Here is a 20,780-nt window from a genome sequence, read left to right as displayed (position 1 = left end):
CGTCATGCTTGGACAGGAGGGAGATTGCCATAAAGAGCCAAGTCCAGCACACTCAGTGTCTGCAAGATTTATGCATAGATCTGCTCTTCATCGCACCAACCATAAGTGCTCAGCATCAATGACAATGTGTCAGGGTGGCAAAGAACCTCAGGTTCACTGAGCAACTACCACTGTGCAAGATGCACTGCAGAAATTCACCAAAGATCCTCAGACAGCACCTTCCAAACCCACGACCACTTCCATCTCGAAGCACAAGGGCAGCAGCTATATAGGAACGCCATCCCTCCAAGTTCCCCTCCAAGCCACTCACCATCCTGACTTGGAAATATATCACTGGACTTGGAAATATATCACTGTCGCTGGGTCAAAATCCTGGAATTCCCTCCCTAATAGCATTTTGGGTCAACCCACAGCAGGAGGACTGCAGCGGTTCAAAAAGGCAGCTCACCACCACCTTCTCAAGGGCAACTAGGGATGGGCAAGAAATGCTGGCCAGCCAGTGACCCCCACATCCCACAAACGAATAGAAAAAAAACTCCAGGTGCCTCTTCCTCAAGAGGCACCGTCAGAGGAGGAGCAACAGACAGGCTCTCCAGATGCTTCCTCTCAGTACACTTTGGAAATGTTCAGCCCTTTGCCTTCTCCACTGCCTATGATCCTATAGATTTCAGAAATTCAAACAAAAGAGTGTGAGCCTGTGTCTGAGCTGGAGACTCTTGGCCAGGCCAATGGGACAAACCACAAAGCAAGTTCCTTCTCCATTTGCTGCTGAAGATGGGACTACACTTAGATGTAGAGGGAAGTGAGACAATATTGTAAATAACCTTTCACTTTTGTAACAATTGGCACTGTTTTAATGTGTGCCCTAATATATTTTTCATTGTCGGACCTGTTTAAGATGCACCCACCTTAAGATGATAAGTGAGAGATGGGCAGTCTCTTCAGAGATTACAAGGATGAAAGAAGTTGTAATGACCAGGCAATGCTTTTCTCTGACAAGCTACTGACTCCTTGACTGCAAATAGCCTCGGATATTAGGACCTGTAACAGGCTAGGCCTGTATCCTCTGAGTTTAGAAGAGGCAGAATTAACTTAATTCAAACATATAAGATGCTGAGGGGACTTGGCTGAGTGGATGTGGAAAGGATGTTTCCTCTTGTGCAAGGATCTAGAACTAGAGGTCATACTTTACAAATGAGGGATGGAAAGTTGAGGCTGAATTCAGATCAGTGATGATGCCACTGAATGGTGGGGCAGGATTGAAAGGCGGACTCTTGCTTTTTGTTCATAACATTGAGGACAGCAGCTAAAGTATTGCACGTTAATATGGACAACACTGAGACTAGTCACAGTGTTCAGGGATTTTGTGAAGTTTTCTCACATCATGGCACACTTACACTCATTTATGAAGTGAAAATATAAATCAGCGATGATTCCACAAATCATTGTAGGGGATAGTTCATTTTATCTGTCAGAGCTTCAAGGGTGCACGCTGCTGGAAGATGTACAGTTCATATGGCCATTTTCTCTCAGAGCATGTCGGTCTGCTGAGAAAAGCTGTACGTCTCTCAAGTTCAACTCTGCTTCAGAGGATGCTCAAACATTTCAGAGCAATTTAGCAGTCCATGTGCACTCTGAAACGTGGAGTTACTCATTCAGTCATAGCATCATACAGTACGGAAACAGACCCTTCAGTCCAACCAGTCCATGCCGACCATAACTAGTCTAATATCTAGACTAGTGCCACCAGCCAGCACTTGGCCCATATCCCTCCAAACATTTCTTATTCATGTACTTATCCAAATATCTTTTAAACATTGTAACTATACTCACATTCACCACTTCCTTTGGAAGTTCATTCCACACACAAACCACCCTCTGTGTAAAATAGTTGTCCCTCATGTCTTTTTCACATCTTTCTCCTCTCACCTTAAAAGAAGGGTCAAAAGGAGGTTCCTCAGGATTCCAATGAACTGCTGGCTATCATGAGACACAGCCCAGCACTCAGATATGATACGCTGACTGAAGCCTTAACAGCTTCCTAATCTTAGCACATTGTCTCACTGACTTAACAAGGTGTAGAGCTGGATGAACACAGCAGGCCGAGCAGCATCAGAGGAGCAGGAAAGCTGACGTTTCGGGTCTGGACCCTTCTGATTCTCCAGCATCGGCAATTCCCACTATCTCTGTCTCACTGACTGCTGCTTTATCCCCATGGTCAGTATGACATGTAATCTGTCTGTACTTGGCATCCGTGAATGATTCCACAATCAACCGTCCAATCAGATGGATAATGAAACATTTAATCAGCCACACACAAAAGGTCCAAGACATACTGCAGTTGATGAGTAAGACAAAGGGAAGCAGTCCTTTATGAGAGAGAGGGCTAAGGTCACTCATGGAATAATGCCAAAGTCAGCCAAGGGGCTCATCAAATTCTGTCCAGAGGTGCCCCATTATCAGTTAGGGTCTGCAAAAATAACAAGGTCCACGTGTCCTCTACACCAGCTCAGGGTTGTTTGCAAGATTTCCAATAGAACGTTAAACAATTAACCATTCCCTCAGCAAACCAGTACAATGAAGCCCATCTCCAGACAAGAACTGGCCATAGTTCCCAGGATTCCACAAACTGCCTCCAGAACATTAGTGACTAAACAACAGGGCTGACCATGGTCCAACCCCCAGACTGACTTGGCAGGATAGTCCTGACTGGCCCTGCCTGGCTCCAGCATGAATGGTTCCATATCACCCTGACTCAACTATCTGTAATCCCTGAGATAGTTTTATTTGATCTGAAGGAGTGACCATGATGCAAGCATTAGACTGCAAGGAGTTGGTTACCTAGACTCTGATGTGACCAAATAGCTGACTGACTGTGCCAAATCCTGCAGTGGAATCAGACAAGCCCCTTTGCTGGGCTGTGGAGGTACCCCCGATCCTAGACTCCTTCACTTCACTGAAGACTGCTCCCATTGACTCTCACTGTGGACATTTGCTTGCTGTCACGCAGCATGTTGCAGATATGCCACCAAATTGGTACAGCACCACACAGTGACAAGTCCACGGCCCTGTCTGTTCACTGTAGCAAGAAACTAGCCTCTAATTTTATATCAAAAATGAATGTCAGCCACTGAGATTGGCAGCCTCTGAGTCAGTGCTGAAATCAGTGAGTGTGCACTAGAATAGCAATGTGAAGTGAACAGAGGCTGGTAGTCTGTGAGTCAGTGCAAAATGAATGAGACTAAGAAAGCAAGCTATGAGCCATAAAATGCATCCCATGCACATTCATAAGATCATGTGTCCCTATATGCCAAGCAATCTGGTAGAAGCTTACAAGTTATCAGTGTCATGATCTCCACAGAAAAGTATTGAAGACCTGAGGCAGTGGGTGAGTTGGCCTGAGAGTAGGTCGGGCGATATAGTGATGCTGGTGATTTGCTGTAAAGTTGAGGAGGATGGTATCCATGCAGAATTCAGACATTGGGATGAAGAAAGCATGATGGCTAGGCCAAGCATTCAATAAGCTAAACCCACCAGGTACCCACTATGATTAACATGACGGGAATTTGCACTGTTTAATTTCTTGGGAAAGGAGAGGAGAATTGAAAGCGGTGTTGAAATAAGATGAGTTGGGGTATTGATGAAAGTCAAATGCTTGGAAATAAAGTTGTTGCTCCTCAATAGCAAGATTCTGAAGTCACTATAGGCTTGAGGGCAAGATCTCAAAATTTTTCTCAACATTGAGATTCTGATTTTTTTCATTCTTTCCATAATTTCTAACTTTCTCACTGCTGCTCACACCTCACTGAGGGGAACATTCCACATGAAGATTTTTTATGAAATTCAATGTCTCTGGACTATTGCCTTTCATCATTGCAATAATGCAACATTTTAGGCGTGATCATGACACTCAGTAGCTCTCAGATAATACAAACATTAAATTTCTTACAACCTCAGGATCTTTATCTTAGTATCACATTTGAGAGTGGTTTGGTGGGTAGTCTATCAAAATGTCTTAGATAAAGGAATTGACGTAGGCTTGTCAGCTTGTTACCCAATGAGGATTAAGTAAGAAACTCCCAACATGTCACATTCCTTGCTAAACATGTTTAATTTTAAACACTACTTCATTAATTGTCTTCATTTAATAACAAGCCAGACATGCCAAAGGTTTTCTTGCCAGAGGCAAGCTGACCCTCCTCGGGGTGAATTTCCAAGAGACAGAGGGGGGCAAGCAGAGTGAAGGTGGAGGGTCCAGTTACCTCTGGAACATCTTGAATGGAGACCTCTGAGGAGGGCTGGGTGTGATTCCTCCTCTGAGTGTGAGGAAGACGTCCAGAGTGCTTGCCAAATACTGTGCCCCTTCAGTCCTCAAGAGCACCTCTCAATTTATGAGCCTCACTCCAGCAGACCCTGAGTGTGCTGGGCCTGACGCTCCATGGCAGCTGCAAATCTGTCCATGGATACAGCCAGATAGACACATGATTCACTACATTGCTGCAGTCCTTGGATAATGAGGGCCAATATGTTCCACATTCCTGTCTGTCACTCCTGGTCCTCAGTATGCATGTGGACGAGGTCCCTGATTCCTGACAGCCCAGGGGCTGAGCAGATGCTGGTTTCCGGCAGACCTCCATATGCCAGCAGTGTGGGGCATTTCTCCCTTGGCTACCTATGGAACTGTCTCTGTGAGGAGTTCACCAGATTGTGTTCCCACTCTGTAAAGCTAACATTCCCCATGAGGTGTCAGTATCTGAGTTGGTGGGGTGGACAAGGCAGCCCTATCGATGATTCCTCTAAGGCCTCTTTAGTCCTGAAAGGTCAAGGAGTTGGTTAGCTGGTGGAGCCAGCTGTTTCTCTGTGGAGGTGGTGGAGATGCTGGTGAGATGTCACAAGCAAGTAAGTAAGCTGTGCAGAGGCCATGCAGCCTGTAGGGTATTTTGGGGCGGTTGTGTTGAAAGTGACCGTGGGAATAGTGAGAATTGGTACAGCATAAGCCTTGGTAGGAATTGCGTGCAGTAGACTGGGCGAGTCTGCAGTACTGGAGAGAAGAATGTGGCTTCTCCCCTAGCACAGCAGATATGGTTACTGACATCCCAAAGGCAGTCCTCTGCACTGTAGGGATAGCAGTGATTCAGGTGGCAACCTCAGACCAGGCTGCCACGCTCTGGTGTCATAGCCTCCTCTACTTATCCTCTGGGAAAAGGTTTCTTCTCATGGTACCACCTCCCCCTGTATGGACATTTTTGTAAATGTCCTTGACCAAGCAGGGCAGTTTCCGAATCTCAGTGCTTGCCCATGTACACAGCCAGCTTTTAAAGGTGGCACAAGCACCAGGGATGCTCGTCTTTCAGCTGATCTCTGCAAGTTGTTCCAGGTACAGCATGTGGTAAGATGGGGATAGAATCAGATGGGAGGGACACCATGGGTGGGGTAGGTAGACAATGAAGCACATTTGGTAAGAAACAGTGAGAAGTCTGACTGGGTCTCCCAGTGGAAATGTCTCCAAAGAACTCCACATAACTCACACTTTAGGCTAAAGAACAAGATTCAGCCCCATATTCTTAACATTCTCGATCATAATGGTCAGAACTCTCAACTCTGTTCTCAGCAGATGTGGAGGCATTGCTCTTACTGCTGTGCTGCTTCTGTTGCTGCCAACCAGTACTGGATATGTCCTTACTGCTACCATGATGGAGGCAGAGTAGCAAGGCTGTTTTGGTGCTCCAGTGCCCATGGTTTGTCCGCTCCTGTCTGCTTTGTTTTCCTTTTTGCTTTTGCTTTTTCTTTCTTCCTTTCTCTGTTTTCTTTTCTTTGAAGCCTTTTGTGGCAGGGTCGTTGGCGTCGGCACAGCAACGAGAGCAGGCTGTGCACAGAATGGCAACAGTCTCCCGGTGGTCTGGGATGGCGGTGGAAGCAGAAGCGGCACCAAGAATGTGACTCCTCCGTGTTCGATCAGAGACTTACAGGCTGGCTGAGCATTCCAGACATCTTTTCTGTGATGGGACTTTAAGATCTGGAAATTTTTCTTTCTGTTTTATCTTTCCTTTTTTTAAAAAAATTGATTTTCTAACTGTACAAAGTAACTAATTGACACCTTTTAAAAAACTCATATCCCTGGAAGAAATGATTCATTGGGTTTTTCAATTTTTACTGAGCATAGCTTAACAGATAGCATAGGGTCGCTACTTGTTAACATTCTGGCCCTAGGTCTTGCTGAAATAAGAGGCCATAATTAAATGTTCCACTTAATGCTTGTCTTCACAGTTTGGTTTCGCTCTTGTATGGTTTCAGCTTAGCAGCAAATGTGAGGATGTGACATTGGCTGGTTTCTGGAAAAGATGCAGCCAGTTTCTGGGAGACTTGTGTTTCTAATTTTAATCCAAACCATTGCAATTCCAGGATGGGCTATTTTGCAACACAGTTTAAATTTCCTCAATACAACAACAGTTTTGAGGGTGGGCTAGCATCAGCTTCTTGTATTGCTCCTAAGAAGATGTAAAAAGGAATAATGTTAAGAATATTTGCTTTGGACATATTTACCTGAACTTATTCAAAGCTTCCATTTTAGAACTTTCACTTACAAGGCATGGTATGAATGTGGCAATTTGGTAATAACATTGGCCCTGACGTAGGTCACAGCCCACATGGGAGTTGTGCATCAACCCAACAGGCTGCACACCTCAGGAGCCGATGAACTGCACAACCCTGACACCCACATTTTAATCTGCACCCAGACCTCCTTTCCACTGGACATGATCTCCCTTCCCCAACTCTGCATCTGACCCCATCATTTTGCTGCCAGTCCTGAGCCCAACACCAGACCCGGTGATCACCTTCGCAAACAGTAGGGAGGAAACAGAAAACAATGAAGTTGAACAAACTGAAAGGTTCAAATAGAAATCGCGTTGGAAAGAAGAGCAGAACTATGTCAAGGTAGGCATACCTGGAAGAGAATTGGCTGCAGATGTGAAATAAAAACAGAAAATGCTGGAGAAACTCAGCAGATTTGGCACCATCTATGGAGCGAGAGACAGACAGTTAATATTCTGAGTCCAAATGACCCTTCAAAAGTTATATCAGACTCAAAGTATTAACTTTATTTCTCTCTCCACAGATACTGCTAAGACCATCTGAATTTCCTGAGCACTTTCTATTGTTATTTCAGATCTCTCCCACCTGCATTAGACTGTTTTTATTCCAGAGGTTTCTGCTGGGACACAAGTTATTTAGGTGTTCAGTGCTTTTTCTGCCTTTTGTGGGGAGCATTTGCTGTAACTGGGTCTTGAGCAACATTAAATTCTATGAGCAATGTCTCACTCTGCTTGGACCAGCATAACAATTATTCTTTTCCCGTAGATCTGGCGGTTCATTCCAGTGAACCAACTTCAGCAATTGAGCAAAATGGTCATAGTTATTTGGGTGTGTAAATATTCTGTGGATTGTGCACTCAGCAGTGCTCGTGAAGATTGGTATGAAGTCAAGTGAAAGCTGCACCTTGGCTTCAGGACCAAAATGACTACGTATAAGGTGTTGGGACAGTGGTGTAGTGGGGAAAGTTCTTAAGCATCTTCCAAGAACAGGTCACTGTGACCATGGTGGAATAGAGGTCTCATGAGTATTTTTTCAACTATTGGCCAGAGAAAGGTTTGCTGAGTGTTTTGGCATTGTAGCTGAGTTGGACGTCAGAGGACATGGCAGTGTCTTCTGGTTGCTTACCTACACCGTCTACTTTTTGAGATTCCTGCGTGTAGGGGTAGCTGTTAAAATCACTGACTGTCATGACTGGGTGGTTGACATATAGTTAGATAATAATTGATGATGTTTTCTCTATTTGGGGAAGTGGGTCTGAAACCAAGGCTCAGTCAGAACACTGGAACCAGACCTTTCTGAAGAAGAGATAGTAGGAACAGCAGATGCTGGAGAATCTGAGATAACAAAGTGTAGAAAATTTTCTGAAGAAGGGTCTGGGCCCGAAACGTCAGCCTTCCTGCTCCTCTGATGCTGCTTGGCCTGCTGTGTTCATCCAGCTCTATACCTTGTTATCTCTTTCTGAAGAAGAGTCATGTTGGACATAACGCTGTTTGTCTCAACACAGGCTCTGTCAGACGTGCTGGGTTTCTGCAGCAATTTCTAACTATCTTTCAGGGGCAAAATTGGGACAGGGAATGTGCTTGTTAATATATGGATTTGTGCACTATTTATCTGAAATTGCATTGGGGAAAATAATCCAAACCAGTATGCAAATCTCTTTGCCTGAGGACAAATGAGTCATTTAAAAACTTCATCCTTGACAGATCAGATAACCACAAAACGATTCTCTTTCCAGTTAGTGGAATGTTTTTTAACCAAAGAATTTAGGGTAAACAACCTATATCAGTGACACGTGATCATGTGATGACAATACATCTCACTAACTTCAGTCAGCTATATTTATTAAATTGAGAGACATCCAAGAAAGGTGCACCAACCTGTTATTAACTTTGTGACCTAACTCATGATTTATGACAGTGACACTTAACACAAATATAATTTCTCTTTTGCCCGTATTAACAATCACCCAGATTTCAACACAAAAGGGAGGCATTCATTTTCTAGCAGCACTAAGCAGACTTTAGTCAATTCCCAGGTACAGACCTTTGAGCCTGCTCTGCCATTCAATATGATCATGGGCCTTCAGTATCATCACAGACATTGTTGTCACCTCCAATCACACGGCCTACTCAATTGACTTCTTTGAAGAATGCCACATGAGTTATCTGGGCAAGGGCCCACCACTGACTGGCCCTGGTGAACTGACATTGAGTTGGATGTGAACATAGGAGATATGTTTAGTAAGTTTGCGGTTGACACAAAAATTGAAGGTGTAGTGGACAGCAAAGGAGGTTACCTCAGAGTATAACGGGATCTTGATTAGATGGGCAAATGGGCTGAGGCGTGGCAGATGGAGTTTAATTTAGACAAATGTGAGGTGCTGCATTTTGGAAAAGCAAGTCAAGGCAGGACTTATACACTTAATAGTAAGGTCCTGGGGAGTGTCGCTGAACAAAGAAACCCTGGAGTGCAGGTTCATTGTTCCCTGGAAGTGGAGTCCCAGGTAGACAGGATAGTGAAGCAGGTGTTTGGTATGCTTGCCTCTATCGGTCAGTGCATTGAGTATAGGAGTTGGGAGGTCATGTTGTGGCTGTACAGGACATTGCTCAGGCCACTATTGGAATACTGCATTCAGTTCTGGTCTCCATGCTACAGGAAGGATGTTGTGAAACTTAAAGGGTTCAGAAAAGATTTACAAGGATGTTGCCAGGGCTTCAGCAATGGGAGAGGCTGAATAGGCTGGGGCTGTTCTCCCTGGAGCCTTGAAGGATGAGCGGTGACCTTATAGAGGTATATAAAATCATGAGGGGCATGGAGAGGGTGAATAACCAAGGTCTTTTCCCCAGGTTGTGGAGTCCAAAACTAGAGGGCTTGGTTTCAAGGTGAGAGGGGAAAGATTTAAAAAGGACCTAAGGGGAAAACTTTTTCATGCAGAAGGTGGTGCATGTGTGGAATGAGCTGCCAGAGGAAGTGGTGGACGCTGGTACAATTAGAATATTTAAAAGGCATCTGGATGGGTATATGAATAGGAAAGGTTTAGAAGGATATGGGCCAAATGGAACTAGATTAATTTTGGATATCTAATCAACATAGACAAGTTGAAATGAAGGGTCTCTTTCTGTGCTGTATAATTCCATGACCCTGTGACTCTATGACTTTGTCTGCATTGTATCATCACTACACAAATATTTCCATCAGCGTAAGTTATGTTCCTTTAAAACTGAACAGCAAAACCAGCATTTTGCACATTATCTTCAAGGAATATGGACTCCAATATTGTCCTTCAGTAACATAGTAATCAGTAGATGCATTAAGAGTTAATTTTGAGCTGTTGAGATTACAGTTATTTGCTTTTCAACAGCATTTTGAATAATAGCATACAGAATAATACACTATGAATAGGACAAACCACAGTGTGTTAAGCCAAAAAATTAAAGTGTTCATAGAGGGAACACGGACTGGGAAAATTGTTGATGGGGGTTTGCAACGTAGTTCCTACATGAGGAAACAATAAGTACTCACATTTTACATCAAAGAGCATCCTGTGTAAACACAGAATCTAGCAATAATGGGATGCAATCATACAAAAGTGGACATTGCATCAACCACTAACTAGATATGGATAGGTATATGGAGAACACGTTGAACGAAAGGGAATGTTGCCATACAAATGATAGGGAGTACTGTTGGTTGTCTAACATTATTTCAATAGCAAAGTGATAGAAGAGGTCATCAACAACGCTTTCAAGCAGCACTTGTTCAGCAATAACCTACTTACTGATCCTCAATTTGAGTTTCCTCAGGGCCATTCAGCTCCTGACCTCATTACAGCCTTAGTCCAAACACAGACAAAAAAAACTGAACTCCAGAGGTGAGTTTATAACTAGTATAAAGGAAGATAGTTGTGATCAGTGCTCCAGCACCTTTCTACAGGAGTTCCTCAGGGCAGTGTCATGGGTCCAACCAACTTTAGCTGCTTCATTGATGACCTTCCCTCCATCATAAGGTCAAAGTGGGGATGTTTACCGGTGATTGTGTAATGTTCAGCACAATTCGCAATTCCTCAGATTGTGAAGCAACTTGTGTCCATATGGCCAACATCCAGGCTTAGGGTGATATACATGCTACTACTGCCATTTGTGCCATATGAGTGCCAGGCAATGATCATGTCAAACAAGAGAGAATAGAACCATTGCTTCTTGTCATTCTTGTCATTCAATTGCATTATAATTATTGACTCCCCACAACAACATCCTGGAGGTTACTATTGACAAGAAACTCAACCAGACCAGTCATATCCATACTGTGGCTATAAAAGCAGCCCAGAGGTTAAGAATTCTGCAATGAATAACTCACTTTTCTTCTTTACAAAGCCTGACCACTTTCTACAAGGCACAAATCAGGAATTTGGTGAAATGCTTTCCACTTGCCTGGATGAATGCAGCTCCAACAACACTCAAGAAGTTTGACACCTGCCAGTCCTCTTCATTGGCACCACATCCACCATCCCAAACATTTACTCACTTCACCACAATTTACAATGGCAGTAGTGTGTCAGTCTAAAATGGTAAAGTCCTCATGATACCCCATTCAATCACATAATCACAGGGGAATGGACAAAAGCAAGTGTCTGTCATCTCCTCTCTGGGCGCCTACAGTTTCAGTTCCTTGATGGTACCTTGTGCTAAATGAGACCTAAACCAGCAGTTTAGGTCAAAATTCCATCTTAGCCCCCTCATTACTTTTTAAATTCCAAATGTAGTGAGTAAAAATTTCCTATCATGGTTCCAAGCATTCTCTTCTAAAACAATTTATTCCAGTGACACATTTCTTATTTACATTTGCAATTGTCCCTGAATCTAGGCCACAACATAAGCATAAGAAAACGGAAGGACTCGAAAATAAAAATAGAATCATAGAATTTTAATTTTACAGAACCGAAGAAGCCATTCGACCCATGGTGTCTGTACTGGTTCCTGAAAGAGCTGGTCAGCTAATCCCATTCTTCAGTCCAATCTCTGTAGCCTTTTAGATTTATCACTTTCAAATATACGCCCAGCTCTCTTTTGCAGCCTCCAATGAATCCACCTCTACCACTCTCCCAGGCAGCTTATTCCAAATCCTAACAACTCTCTGAGTAAAGAAATTTCTCTTCATCTCACTTCTAAGTCTCTTGCTGACAATCTTAAAATTGTGATCCCTAGTTACTGACATATGACCGAATGGAAACAGAATATCCTTCTTTACCCTGTTAAAATTGTTCATAATTTTGAACACTTCAATGAAGTCACCACCTAATCTTCTCTGCTCAAAGGAGAATAAGCAAAATTTCTCTAATCTTTTCATGTATCTAAAATCCCTCATTCTAGTAAATCTCCTTTGCACTCTGTCCTGGGCTTTAACATCTTTCCTTAAATAAGATGCCCAGAAACGAACACAATACTCCAAATGTGGTTTGATTACTGATTTGTAGCCTCACTTCCTTGCTTTTATCCTCTATGCCTCTATTCACATCCCAAGGATACTCTACTCTCAATACCCTACTCCCAATTCCTCTGCCTCCGCCATGTCTGCTCGCAAGATGGGACGTTCCACTCCCGAACATCCCAGATGTTCTCTTATTTCAAGGACAGCAAGCTCCCCCCTTCAGTGGTCAAAAAGCTCTCAACCGCATCTCTTCCATTTGCCGCACCTCTGCCCTCACATTCCCTCCCCCAACAAAAACAAAGACAGAATTCCCCTTGTCCTCACACATCACCCCACTAACCTCCGTATCCAACATATCATTCTCTGCCATTTCCGCCACCTACAATCTGACCCCACAACCAAAGATAAATTTCCCTCCCCACCTCTATCTGTCTTCCATAGAGACCGCTCTCTCCGCAAAACCATTGTCCACTCCACACTCCCCACTAGCCCCCACCCCCGGCACCTTTCCCTGCAAACGCAGGAAGCGCTACACCTGGCCCTACACCAACCCCCTCACCTCTATTCAAGGCACCAAACAAACCTTTCACATTAGACTGAGGTTCACCTGCACATCCGTCAATGTGGTCTGTTGCATCCGCTGCTCCCGATGTGTCCTCCTCTATGTCGGTGGGACCAAGTGGAGGCTCGGAGACCATTTTGTAGAGTACCTGTGCTCTGTTCGTGACAAACAACAACACCTTCTGGTCCTGAACCATTTCAACACCCCCTCCCACTCCCTGGGTGACATGTCCATCCTGGGCCTCCTCCAGTGTCACAATGACGCCACCCGGAAACTGGAGGAGCAGTACCTCATATTCCACCTTGGGACCCTACAACCCAATGGTCTCAATGTGGATTTTACCAGTTTCAAAATCTCCTCACCCTCGTCCTCATCCCATGAACAACTTTCCTTTTCATCCCCGCCTCCCTGACCTGACACAACCTGTCCATCTTCTCCCACCTGTCCGCTCCTCCCACCTCACTGGCCAATTCCCACCACTCCCTACCTGCACTCACCTATCACCATCTCACCTACCTTCCCCAGCCCTCTCTATTTATTTCAGAGCTTCCTTCCCCCTTCCGTCATTTCTGATAGGACTGGAAATTTACTGTTGCAGATAGTTCTTCTGCACAAAATGCAGGAATTCGTCCCCTTCTGTATCCCACTGTCTACCTTTTTTTCCCAGCTACCCTATGGTAATTCAAATAACTACTGTCACAACTGTTCTTGTCCTTCAGGTTTCCATAATCTGCTAATAAATGCTCTCTTCTACTTCTCCCCACTACTTGGAGGTCTGTAACAAATACACAGCAAGGTCACTGCTTCCTTCCTGTTTCTCACCTCCATACATATTGATTTTAATTCAGGAACTGCATCTCGGTCAAGGGCAATGGTATTAGCTTTGACCAAGCCTGCTATACCTCCTTCCCTTCTACCTACCCTGTTTCTACTATAAACATTATAATCCAGGATGTTAAGTATCCAGTCCTGTTCTGGCTTTAGCCATATTTCTGTCAGTGCTACTATGTCATATCCCCCAAGAACAATTCCGGCTTCCAGGAATTTTGCTAATTTTGCTCACTATACTCTGTGTATTTACACACGTGCAATTTAACCCTTGCCTATTGGAAGGTGACCATTTCTTTGTTCACTGTCAACACTCAGACATTCCTTCACTTCCTTTTGCCCATTCGTATCATCTCTCTTTTGCCCTCACTGGTAGCAATCATCATTGCAGAACTTAAAGGGTTAATAGCAATTCTAAAAATAAAATGTTTAGTCACTTCTGTCTTAGCACCAATATCAAATTACCAAGAATCTCAAGTGTGAGCGCTGAGCAGGCTGCTGAAACTCCTGTGTAGGCGTGTCTATGCAAATACATTAGTTTCAATCAGTATAAATGTAGAGGTTGCAACGCTGAGTTTAATCTGCGCTGTTTGCGGCAGGATGGCAACCAAAGTAGGTGAGTCCAAATTTCAATGCTTTCGGCACAACAAAAACATGCTCAAAATTGAATTTATTTTGTCTCAACCTTTCTCTTCTCCCAAAGTTCTGATTCTTGTGGCGTTCATTTCCGCAGGTTGAGCGCTGTTCAGTACTTAACTCGAAGGGTCATTTTTCCCATGTCAATTGATGTATCAATTGGTACCAGTCTATTTGATTGTACATGACATCAGTCAATAATCATCCCAACATTGCTGAATATAAGCATTTTGAAGTATAACAACAAGCAGGAACTCTAGGTGGCAATTGGAGCTGTTAATTGATCAAAATGTTATTAAGGTCATAATCAGTTGTACCTACACATGTGATCCAACTGGTAAGTTAAAATTTCATCAGGGATGGAAATGGGAAGGAATTATTTTTCCACACTAACTGACCCATTGGAGTCTTTCTCCAGGCTTGGATAAGATGACCACTTAGGTGAGATGATAAGTTGAAAAGCATGTGTGAGTGGATACACTTTCGGGAGAGCAGAAAGGGAAGGAAGCAGTGCAAAAATAAAGGACCTCGTCTTGTTGTTTCAATCTCTCAAATTGTGAAAATATGAGAACAGGGAAATTGCTACCACTGTATCACAGAATGAAACTGCCTGAGACCAAAGAAAGTTCTTCTATATGAGTGACAATATCTGTGTTTAAATTTAATGATTGTTTAAGCAAAAAAAATTGTTTAAACTACATATGAAATTTAACATGTTATTCTATTAACCTATTATTTAGACTTCAACTCTTCTCAGGTTGCCTTATGTCTACTTTCATTGTCTTGCTCTTTCTTCCTTTCTTGTTCGATTCTTTCTGCCTGCATTGCTTTCTCTTTTTCAGATATACAGTATCTCCTTCACTCTCGTTTAGGGCCTTTAGGCACCCAAGCACAAGTTTGAATCTGTGAGAGGAGTTATGGTTGGGAAACCTGAAAGAGCACGTTTCTGAAAGGCCATGGAGGTTTGGGTCCAGGTCCTGTTTAATGTGATTCTCCAGATTTTGTCACTCACAGCAGCCTGACTGACAGGAAACAGGAATTCAGCAACCAAACTGTGAACTGTATCAGTAATGTGTAAGTAGAGATTGAAGGGAATGGGAATAGAACAAGATCGAAAGTGGTCGTGGGGCAAGGAGATGCTGGGGAAAGGATCATTGGGTGTGGATGGGGGTCATAGGCAGAAAAGATCACGGAGGAATGGTAAGATCAGGGAGAGTTAGAAGGTCATGGAGGAGATCACAGTTGGGGTGGGGTTACAGGCTACCCTTAGATTGCAACAAATAGAAACAGGAGTAGCTCATAGGGTCTCTTGAAACTACTGTACCAATCAATATGAGCATAGTTGCAAATCCACTCTCCTGCATCTACCCCTTAGCTTTCGACTCCCCTGTAAATTAAAATTCTGTTCAACTCAGCATATATACCGAATATATTCAATAATTCATCCCTCAGCACTCTCTGAATAAAAAAAATTCTAAAGATTCATGAGATCCTAAGAGAAGAAATTCTTCAGCATTTCTGTTTTAAAGGAACAATAGGCAACTTTGAAATTATGCTCTCTAGTTCTAGATTTGACCAAAAGGGGGAACATCTTTTCCACATCCATTCTGTCAAGTCTCCTCAGAATCTGACATGTTTCAATAAATCATTGCTCATTTTTCTAAACTCTGATGTAATTATGTCCTCTCATAAATAAAACTGTACACAGTACTCCAGGTTTTGTCTCACAATCATGACCATACCTATCCCACTTATATATTTCATCCTGTTTGGAATGAAGGGCAACATTAATTTAGCTTCCTCAATATTTACTGAACCTTCATAAGTAACTTTTTATGTTTCAAATGCATGGCCATCTAAATCATTCAGCACTGCAGCATTCTTTGGTAATTGTGTATATATAAATAAAATTTTATTTTCCCATTCTTCCTACTTGTCACTCTCCCATATTCTACTCCATTTGCCAATTTTTTGTGCCCATTCGCTTAACATAACTATATCCCTTTGGAAACTTTGAGCCAAATGTTTGGATACCAACACTGCTGTTGCATATTATGAATGCATGCACGTGTGGTAAATACTTGAAGAGTCAAAGACTTGAGCCTGTTGTATAATACTCACCACCAATGCCCTGACTTGGCTGCCAGCAAGGAAAACAATAGGACCCTAATGATCTGATAATTAATGGATGCAGATTTTTTAAAATGGAAATGCAGGTTACCCCAGATACTACGAAGTATGGTATTCACAACATGAATATTCTTTGAGAGATCTGAAGAAGGTTAATACCCAAAACGTTGACTGCTCCTTTCCTCCATTTGCTGCCTGGCTTGCTGTGACCTTCCAGCCTGTGTATGAATATTCTTTTGATAGGATTTCTACTTGGGAAGTCAATCTGATTGATGGGCTAATATGAACATACATATGAACATTGCAGTTAAGATTAGAGTTAGGATATTCAGCCCTGTATGCCTTCTCTGCCATGTGATAAGATCATGGCTGATCTGAATATAGCCTCGAATCAGCTGTCTACCCCACAATACTTTCACCCATTTGTCAATCCAGAGTATGTCTCACTCAGTCTCAAGAAGAACATTCTAATACAGAGAAACCTACAGAGCAAGCCACAGTTGGAGGAATGTAGCCTGTAGCTGCTCATGACTCTTTTAGGGGAGTCAATCTCCAATCTAAGTGTGTCTGACATCCAGGATCTGCATGCCCAATAGGTGTAAGGGAAGTTTGCCCTAGGTAAGAAGATACTGTGGGCCAAGATGGAGTACTCTTCCTGCTCCTGGCCCACAAGGAGTTCAGGGAAAGTTTTCCTCCAGGGCTGTCTTTCTCTCCTTTGAGCTGTTGGGTTCCTGAGAAACACAGCTAGTTACGGTTAAGCCTGTTAGCCAAGTTAAATATAAGGTCCATGCCCTTATTATAATTATTAAATAACTGCCCTGCCTGAAAGAAGCAAGTTAGTTGGCTGCACCTAATCTATATTCCGTTTAAGCTGAAAATGGGCAGATGAGAAGGGCTGGGGTCATGTTTGCAATTTCAATAGTACTTATCTCACTAAATTCATATCTACTGGAGTTGAAAATTCACCCCATGTGCTCTCTAATATATATTGCCTGGCTCTCTCTCTGACTTTTGAAGTGTGTCTTTCCCTCTTGGTCTGTTACACTTTCATATTCTTTGTGACTCTTGTAATGTTTGTCTCACTCTCTTGCTTTATCTTGACTTTCTCACTCTAACATTTGCACTATTGCCATATTTTCCTGTTTCTTGCATTATGCCTCTCGCTAAAGTTTGCATTGTCACCCCCTAACTGCTTGCCTTCTCATTAATCTTATACATTGTGTCTTCATTTTGTTTTTGCAACTGTCTTATTATTTTTACTGCTGTTTGTTTTATAAATCTTAGGTTCTATCTTGACTGCAATCATTTTTTTAACATTGGATGCTGTAAACTGTGAAGCTACAATTGGGAACCTGCATATGTTGGATTCAGAAGAAAGGGTCACAAGAAGTCTCCAAAGAAGACCCATATCTGGTTAGTATAAGTTTGTCTTTGAGGTCAATATTTTTTCTTATGACCATAAGCTCTGTGAAGAGCTTTTTACTCAATAGACTCAAGCCCTGTCCCTGACAACAATCAAAGCTGAAGTCAGTGTGTTTGCAACATTAATGTCACGTCTGACTTTGATATGAGATTGCAATCTTATATTCACGCTCATGACACTGAGATTGTCTATTTTCACTTCAGTAACTTTGTCTGATCTGGTCCCTGTCTCCACTGATCTGCAGTGGAAACCCTTATTCATGTTTTTGTTACCTTAGAATTGATGGTTGCAATGCACTCCTGGCTGCTGTGTTCACCATAAATTGGAAATTATCCAAAACTCCGCTGTCTCTTTCTTAACATGCACCAAGTCTTGATTTTAAAATTTGCATCAATGTTCCCCTTAATTTGGCCTCTTGGGCAGCCTTTGTTTTAACAGTGCCAAGATCTAGAATTTCCTTCCTACAGCTGTCTGCCTCATCTTCCTCATCTGAGGTACACCTCTTCCACATTTGGTTCTTTTTCTCAGCTTCTGCCCTGCTTTGTCTTTTTTCTCCTTATTACATTCTGCCTGTCATCTCCAGCTTCACACTTCTATCCATTCCACTACTCTCTTTCTTACCACTCCCCTTCACTCTCTTTCCTCTTGACTCCTAGCTCCTTACTTGACCCATTCCTTCAGTCCCTTTCATTTATCCCATCCACATTTTGTCCTTTTCTCTCTTGATAGTTTCCTTCTTTTTTCTCCATCTCTTATCCTCTTTACTCATCTCTTCTCCTCCTGCATTCATCCACTTTCCTTTGCCCTGACCTTCTATACACTAACTCCTCAATTGTCATCTCATGATCAAATCAACAAAACAATCTTCTATATTGCAGGTTATCCCAAGGATTGCAGCAATGTCAGGGGTCGAAATGGCGTTTACGTTATCCAGCCTACCGGTTCCATTCCAGTTGTTGTGTATTGTGACATGAGGACAGATGGTGGTGGATGGACTATGATTCAAAAGAATACTTTTCCTTCTAAAATTACCTGGACAGAATACTGGACAGCTTACAAGTTTGGTTTTGGCAACATCCTTCAGGATCACTGGTTGGGAAATGAATATATATATAACATCATACGTCAGGGAACCTACAAAATAAAATTCTTGCTGAGGGACAGGAGAAATAAGCAACGTTTTGCTGATTATGATCTGTTCTCTATAGGGAATGAAACAAGTGGTTACAGGCTGAACTTAGGTAGATACACAGGGAATGCAGGCAATTCAATGGTATTAACTGGGAGCACTACTGTTCATGATAACATGAAATTTTCAACATTTGACCGAGACCAGGATAGGTCAAGATCAAACTGTGCACAAAGTAGCAGGGGAGCCTTCTGGTATAATGGCTGTTTCCGGGTTAACTTAAATGCACGTTATATTTATTGGTACAGTTTGTGCACCAATAACTGCAAGTCTTCTCAGATTCTTATCAAACCTAACGATGTGTGTAGGCGGGCATACTTACACAAGTAGATGAAAGGTGACACATTCCTGGTGATCCTTCAGCTTGGGATAGATGTTTCTTGCGGATCGGTATTGATCTATATTTTCTTTTGGGGAGCTGAGTTTCTGTGTGAAATGCCAGATTTACAGTAAAGTGAAGCTAAACCTGGCACTTGACTGGCACTTGACTGTAACTATATTGCTTAAAAGTCTAGAAATCGTCACAAATATGCCAAAGGTTACTCTCAGGTTTCGACCAGTCTAGATCCATATTCTGAGATGTGGCGATGCCGGTGTTGGACTGGGGTGGACAAAGTTAGAAGTCATATGACACCAGGTTTTACTCCAAGTCCTCCTCGCCTGATGAAGGAGCAGCACTCCAAAAACTTGTGATTTCAAATAAACCTGTTGATAAAAACCTGGTGTTGTACAACTTCTGATATATTCTGAGAAGTTACAGATTTTCTTACGGCATTTATAACAATGTTTTAACACATTTGAAATGCTCTGTTACTTTATTTATTTTTTGTCACCATAAATGACAGGAATAAGACTCTGGATTGAAAATTACAAATAATATGCAAAAATGTAACAAGAGCTACATGCCTGGCTATTTCCAAAAATGGTGTTTCATTCTGTGTTTAAAAATAATTAAAATGCTTCTGATTACAATAAAATCTACTCCAATATTTGCTGATTGTTTGAATGCAATTTTCTCTGGGACTGGAATACAAGGAAGGATTACTGCTAAAATCTAGGCATTAAAACAATGTGTTCTTTCCTGTTGACATTAAATTGATAATCTCTCTCAAGGAATACATAGAATATTTGGTGTCAGGAATAGAAACGTAGCACATTCACAGATAGTCTTGGGACTTTTGAGACTCCGACAGTGTGCAACGGTTCAAATGGAGACCACTCAATTCCATTCAGTCACGCAAATTTATTTATGCAATCCAATGTACAGCACACCACAATTTGTTCAATTTTGGGAAAGTAATAGAAAAGATGCTGGAGGTATAAGCAATGTCTCACTGTTTGCAGTAAACTGCTGCACAAGGGAGGTCACTCAGGCTTTCAGTAGAAAGAGAAAGCTGTCCTTCATTCCCTCTTCCCAGAGATAAGCTTGCAAAGCAAGCATCAGCGTCGACACATTGCAGCCTCTTTCAATGCTATTGGATGTCACTGACTGCAGGCATCAAACAAGCTTAGATTTTATTTCAAAATATACTTTATTCTTTTTATACGTATACATTGTCACAAAAGCAGTTTGATTCTATACAGTTGCATATCAAGTATGAACATTGGACTTTGACTCTATCCAAAAAACCAAAGACTTCTCTTACACATAATACTAATATTTACATATATTTGAGGCATGAGCTGAGTCCAATAACTAAACAGACCCCCATTTACCTTCAGCAGGAAGACCTCAGATTGTGGTCTTTCCCCACTGCACCTTGGCAGCGGCTGCCCCAAGCTTTACTGCATCCCTCAGCACGTAGTCCTGGACCTTGGAATGTGCCAGTCTGCAACACTCGGTTGGGGTCAACTCCATTCAGGCACCAAGCAAACGTATCAAGTTACAAACTGATTAGGATTCTATGTGTCTTCACAGGCACGGGATCACGACTGGTATATTGACGGTGGTCACAATTCCTTCATGCTGTAACAGTTCTCTGGGCAATGTT

General features: G+C 42.5%; 1 protein-coding gene across 2 annotated transcripts; it reads left to right on the top strand.

Annotated features, from left to right (window-relative positions):
- The first annotated feature begins 13,975 nt into the window (after positions 1-13,975).
- LOC109917730 (fibrinogen-like protein 1-like protein) lies at positions 13,976-19,786 on the top strand. Of its 2 annotated transcripts, none has more exons than XM_048612535.1 (3): positions 13,976-14,027; positions 17,462-17,590; positions 18,479-19,786. In XM_048612535.1, the coding sequence occupies exons 1-3, from the start codon at positions 14,012-14,014 to the stop codon at positions 19,117-19,119; spliced, it is 786 nt and encodes a 261-aa protein (XP_048468492.1). In that variant the 5' UTR covers positions 13,976-14,011; the 3' UTR covers positions 19,120-19,786. The 2 variants fall into 2 exon arrangements, with proteins under 2 accessions (XP_048468492.1, XP_048468493.1); XM_048612536.1 differs by lacking the exon at positions 13,976-14,027 and adding an exon at positions 14,923-15,121.
- The last annotated feature ends 994 nt before the right edge of the window (positions 19,787-20,780 follow it).

The sequence above is a fragment of the Rhincodon typus genome, chromosome 26 (genome assembly GCF_021869965.1).
Source record: "Rhincodon typus isolate 14 chromosome 26, sRhiTyp1.1, whole genome shotgun sequence".
NCBI lineage: Eukaryota > Metazoa > Chordata > Chondrichthyes > Orectolobiformes > Rhincodontidae > Rhincodon > Rhincodon typus.
Note: the sequence above shows the minus strand (reverse complement) of the source record. Positions and strands in the feature narration are given on the sequence as shown.

Bases quoted from the DNA above. Each gene is read 5' to 3' on its own strand.
- LOC109917730 (XM_048612535.1), top strand. The intron at 17,591-18,478 runs GTTAGTATAAGT...TCTATATTGCAG, and splicing joins CCAAAGAAGACCCATATCTG to GTTATCCCAAGGATTGCAGC.